This window comes from Anolis carolinensis, chromosome 1 (genome assembly GCF_035594765.1).
Source record: "Anolis carolinensis isolate JA03-04 chromosome 1, rAnoCar3.1.pri, whole genome shotgun sequence".
In the NCBI taxonomy this organism is placed as follows: domain Eukaryota; kingdom Metazoa; phylum Chordata; class Lepidosauria; order Squamata; family Dactyloidae; genus Anolis; species Anolis carolinensis.
Window position 1 is genome coordinate 171,704,061 of NC_085841.1, and position 6,000 is coordinate 171,710,060.

The window sequence follows — 6,000 nt, forward strand, 5'->3', positions numbered from 1 at the left end:
ATATTGCATAATTTCCCACAATTTCATGAACTCCTCCTTCTCTCCTTTGTCTTTTATTTCTAAATCAAATATTTTTTTAGAAGTCTGTTCTTAAGACAGCACATTGTCCCCTTTCTACTGGTGTGGACTGCATTTAATAAGTTAAAGCTAGCCATTGTGCTACCCTGGCATTTTAATTGCTTTTAAAAATGAACACGCACTGCTCAAAACACAGATGTAGTTATCAGAATAATGTGTGTTGAACCAGATAAGATGTTCCCCTGGCTTTCTTAGAAACCCTTCATATTCATCTCAAGTTTGCTAACAGTACAAATTCAGCACACGTGGCTAAAGTGTTTTGCTGCTGGTAGGCATATTTCCTGAGAAGCCTACAGTCTCGGAAACAATTTCAGTGTAACAATTCAACATGGGGATCTGATCAACACACCTAGATGGGAGACTACTGGAGACCAAATGTGAAATAAGCATGCAAGAGGAAACCATTTTGTAAAACAAACAAAGAGCATTTTAAAGACAAACAGATTTGTGGAGGTGTGCTTTCATAAGCCGACTGGTTTTTGTCACAAGCAATCCTTTAGCTGGCAGAGTCTACACACACACACTCAGACGAAAAATAAAATTAACAAGATATAGAAGTTCTACAAAAAAGCTCAAATGTTTACAAGGTGGAAATTATGATCATATACATGTGATTTATTACTGTATCTACCTTGTATTGTGTGCAGAGCCGGCCCTGGGTATTTTTCAAGTGTAGGCGAACAGAATTTTGGCACCCTCCCCCAAACCAATCAGTGAAAAATAAAAGTGTTGCATAAGCGAAAATGTTGGATAATAAGGAGGGATTAAGGAAAAGCCTATTAAACATCAAATTACATTAAGATTTTACAAATTAAGCACCCAAACATCATATTTTACAACAAATCAACTGAAAAAGCAGTCTCGACTGTGTCCCCATATGTTTTGCACCCGAAGCGACCGCTTAATTCGCCTCATTGTTGGACCGGCTCTGATTGTGTGTGTCTGCATGAGTAGGGGGACCACAAATATCTGCCAAGAGAGGATATGCTACACTCACTAGAATTCAAACAGTTAACAATTTAAGCCATTATACATCTACAGTCCTTAACTCAGTGGTTCTCAACCTGCAGGTCCCCAGATGTTTTGGCCTTCAACTCCCAGAAATCCTAACAGCTGGTAAACTGGCTGGGATTTCTGGAAGTTGTAGGCCGAAACACCTGGGGACACACAGGTTGAGAACCACTGCCTTAAGGTGTCACACGGCTTTCTTTTTTCGTTTTTCAATGACTATCTTATCATAGAGTCTCAACCGATTCAACATAGTTTGTGGCGGCCACAAAATCGAGGTTTCTGGAGTACAACCACTTTCAAAGTAAATACCACACAATGAAAAAGGAATAACACTTTCAAACCAGGAATAGAATTGTTTTCAAATTTTGTTAGATAGCGTAACAGTACTGCTGTGAGAAAATGTATGCCAGTTGGCATTGCTTCTTTCACTTATCACACTAGAGTCAAAAGAGTGTGCATCCCATCTGAAATCATAGATGGCCGCATGGACCATCTAGTCCAACCACCTGCCATGCAGGAAATGCACAAAGTATCCTTGACAAATGGCCACCCAACCTCGGTTTAAAGGCCTCCAAGGAAGAAGCTTCCACCACACTCCAAAGCAGAGAGTTCCACTGCTGAACTGATCTCATGGTCAGAAAGTTCTTCCTAATGTTCAGGTGGAACCTCCTTTCCTGTCATTTGAACCCATTGTTCCATTGAGTTCTAGTCTCCTGGGTAGCAGAAAACAAGCTTGCTCCCTTTTCCTTATGACATCCTCTCACATCTTGATACATGGCTATCGTGTCTCCTCTCAACCTTCTCTTCTGTAGGCTAAACATAGCCAGTTCTTTAAGCCGCACCTCATAGGAATTCATGGTTTCCAGTGATTATTTTACTTGCCCTCCTCTGGACACATTCCAGCTTGTCAATATCTCTTTTGAACTGTGATGCCCAGAATTGAACACAGTATTCCAGATGAGGTCTAACCACAGCAGAATAGAGAAGCACCATGACTTCCCTCAATTAAGGCACTAGACTCCTTTTGATGCAGCTCAAAATCCCATTGGCTTTTTAGCTGCTGCATCACACTGTTGGCTCATGTTCAACTTGTTGTCCACAAAGGCTCCAAGATCTTTCTCACATGGAATGTTGTCGAGCCAGACAACACCCATCCTGTATCTTTGCATTTCATTTTTTCTGACTAAGTGTAGAATCCTACATTTGTCCTTGTTGAAATGCATTTTGTTAGTTTGGCCCAGCTCTCTAATCTGTTAAGGTCATTTTGAATTCTGGTCCTGTCCTCTGGAGTATTAGCTATCCCTCCTAATTTGGTGTCATCTGCAAACCTGATAAGCATACCTTCTAAACATTCATCTAAGCCATTAATAAAGATGTTGAACAGTACTGGGTCCAGGACTGAAGCCCTGTGGTACCCACTCATCACTTCTTTCCAGGATAAAGAGGAACCATTGGTGAGCACCCTTTGGGTTCAGTCACTTATCCAATTACAGTCACCTAACAGTAGCACTGCTTAGCCCACATGTGACTAGTTTGCTTGCAAGAAGGTCATGGGGGACTTTGTTTAAGGTCTTACTGAAATTACCTATATTTATTAAAGTATAAAGCGCCATCAGATGTAATGGCACCTCAGTTGTGAAGGTGCAGATTACAGAAAATGGATTTGTCCTCTAATGTAATGCATCCAGCAGCACAGGTATGTCAGGGAGGCAGACAGAATGAATGAGGCCATTTGGGAAGTGGTGCCCCTCCGTTAGGTTGGGGCTGGTGAACTTGCTAACCGCGTATGTTTCCCAAATGTTCACATTCATGAGGCCTTCAAAACCAAGGAGGAGGTTTGGAAGGCCTTGTGAATGGGGCTAGTTGGAAACCACATGGAACTGAACCAGGGAGGGAAGGGCAAGAGGTCCTAAGGGCCATCCAGGAGGCAGGATCTGTGACAAAGTGGCAGGAACGACTGGGTCACCAGCTGGGTCCTCCTCCCCCTTCAAGTGCCACAGAGCCCTGATGCCACAAGATCTGGCTCTCTGGGTTCCAGGCTCCTCTGGATCTTTTAACTTGGGTGGATGTATGTGCATGACTGTAACGCACCATTGAATCTAATGTGCACCCCAATTTTGGCAATATAATTCGGCCAAAACAGGTGAGCATTAGACTTGAGTAAATATGTTATTAAATGCATGTCATTGTTCCAAATTTTGGGGATTGGAAACAAGAGGTGCTTAGGACCTTCTCGACGAGCTGCCTCCTGCAGGATTCTGGCGCCTGTAGTTTAGTGAGGCCAAGGAGCTCTTTGCCTGAGCATTTTAAAGGCTCATTTCTAAACAACAAGCTCATTGAAGAAGGGAAAAATGGACGACTTAGATGAAGGGTTAGAAGGTAGGATCATCAAGTTTGCAGATGACACCAAATTGGGAGGGATGGCCAATACTGCAGAAGACAGGAGCAGAACTCAAAACGATTTTAACAGATTAGAGAGATGGGCCAAACAAGATGGGACAACAAGTAAAATATGAACCTACAATGTGATGTGGCAGATAAAAAAGCCAATGGGATTTTGACCTGCATAAATAGGAGTCTAGATCCAGGGAAGTCATTCTCCCCCTCTATTCTGCCTTGGTTAGACCACACCTGGAATACTGTGTCCAATTCTGGGCACCACAGTTGAAGGGAGATGTTGACAAGCTGGAAAGTGTCCAGAGGAGGGTGACTAAAATGATTAAGGGTCTGGAGAACAAGCCCTATGAGAAGTGGCTGGAAGAGCTGGACATGTTTAGCCTACAGAAGAGAAGGCTGAGCGGACACATGATGAGGGCCATGTATAAATAGGTGAGGGGAAGTCATACGGAGGAGGGAGAAATGCTTGTTTTCTGCTGCCCTGGAGACTAGGAGGCGGAACAATGGCTTCAAACTACAGTAAAGGAGATTCCACCTGAACATTAGGAAGAACTTCCTCACTGTGAGAGAGAGCTGTTCAGCACTAGCACTCTCTGCTGCGGAGTGTGGTGGAGGCTCCTTCTTTGGAGGCTTTTAAGCAGAGGCTGGATGGCCACCTGTCCTGGGTGCTCTGAATGGGGTTTCCTGCTTCTTGGCAGGGGTTGGACTGGATGGCCCACGAGGTCTCTTCCAAGTCTATGATTCTATATGATTGTATGAGCTGCTGTCCTATGATAGCGGACGTGTGGTGTCTCACTCACCTGGCCAGGTCGAGGAAGGAGTCGACGGTCTCCTTGCCGGCGGCCAGGTCCTGGTCGAGGCCGAGCTGCTGCGTGTTGAGGGCGGCGGCGCCGAGGCCCGGGTTGACGATGAAGGCGAGGGCGATGGCCAGGGCGGCGGCGAGGAGCGTGGTGAGCAGGAAATAGGCCAGCGCGATGCCGCCCAGCTTGCCCAGGGAGCGCGTGTCCAGGCTGGCGGCGCCCGAGACCAGGCTGCAGACCACCAGCGGGAGGATGACCATCTTGAGCATGCGCAGCAGCATCTCCCCGGGGAAGGCCAGGTAGGCCACCTGCGCGGCCGAGAGCGGCGTGCCCCGCCGCCGCACCAGCGCCCCCAGCCCCACGCCCACCACCACCCCGGACACCGTCAGCAGCACCACGCAGTGCCGCCGCAGGAAGCGCCCCAAGCCCCGCAGGCGCCGCCGCAGGCCCGGGGGCGCCTCGCCCGACGCCACCGCTTCCGCGCCCGACAGGTAGCCGTTGCGGCTCTCGTCGGACTTCTCCATCCTTCTCTGGAGAGGAACAGCAGCAGCAGCACTGAGCAAGCAAGCAAGCGGCAGGACGCGCCGGGCCACCCGGCTGATGCAAGGCGAGCGCTCTCTGGGCTCAGCCTCCCCTTCCCACCGCCAATCAGAGCCCGCCCTCTCTCGCCCCCTCCCCGCCGGGCTTTTAAAGCGCCGGCTCCCAAGTGGGCGGAGTCAAGAGGCACCACCGCGGGATGGGGAAAGGAGGGCAGCGCCGCTATTCCCTCTCCCTCAGGCTTCTCCTTTTCTATTGGTACGGCTAGGGAAATAGCGGCAGCTCCAGAGGGAAAGCGCCAGCTGCCATTGGACGGTTATTTTGGGCGGGCTCCTCCCTCCTTGGACATAAATGGGCGCCCGGGCGGCAGATGCTAAGGGAGGGGGATTAAGGGAGAGCGCGTCACCGGCTGCGCGTGCTCGCGAGGAAACACTACCACGCCGGAGGGCCCGCTATTTCTGGAAGAAACATGAACAACCTTAGAGATACAGGTGATACCACTTTGATGGCTGAAAGCGAGGAGGAGCTGAGGGACCTTCTAGCCAAACCGAAAGAACAAAGTGCAAAAGCTGGGTTGCAGTTAAGCATCAAGAAAACCAAGATTATGGCAACCAGACTGATTGATAACTGGCAAATAGAGGGAGAAAGAGTAGAGGCAGTGACAGACTTTGTATTTCTAGGCAGGAAGATTACTGCAGTCGCAGACCGCAGCCAGGACACTAGAGAATGTTTACTTCTTGGGAGGAGATCAATTTATTTATTTATTTATTTATTTATTGTGTCAGAAGCGAACCAAGGGTACTGTAATGTATTTGAAAACACAAAGTTTTTTACAAACAACAACTTGGCATTATACTAAATCTCCTTTGACCAGTAGCTGCCCACTTGGAGTGCCTCTGATGTTGCTATAAGAAGGTCCTCTATTGTGCATGTGGCAGGATTCAGGCTGCATTGTAGTAGGTGGTCTGTGGTTTGCTCTTTTCCACTCTCTCATGTCATAGACTCCACTTTGTAGCCCCATTTCTTATCACTTAATTACTCAAACATCAGGTATAAATGTAACAGCACTGCCTGTTTAGTTCGTCTTTTCCTATCCAAACTCACAACTGCAGAATCATATAGTAGGAAGGTATCCTTGGCGGGTTTTCAGTCTGACACCTGGTCCCATCACAGTAAC

The 6,000-nt window shown here is 47.7% G+C and overlaps 1 protein-coding gene across 1 annotated transcript in view; it reads right to left on the reverse strand.

Annotated features, from left to right (window-relative positions):
- slc1a4 (solute carrier family 1 member 4) overlaps positions 1 to 4,956 on the reverse strand; it is a 46,281-nt gene extending 41,325 nt beyond the window's left edge. Inside the window, exon 1 of the mRNA XM_003215235.3 lies at positions 4,287 to 4,956. Within this exon, the coding sequence (XP_003215283.2) occupies positions 4,287 to 4,810 (524 nt within the window). The 5' untranslated portion in view covers positions 4,811 to 4,956. The remainder of the gene's footprint in view (positions 1 to 4,286) is intronic.
- Between the last annotated feature and the right edge of the window lie 1,044 nt (positions 4,957 to 6,000).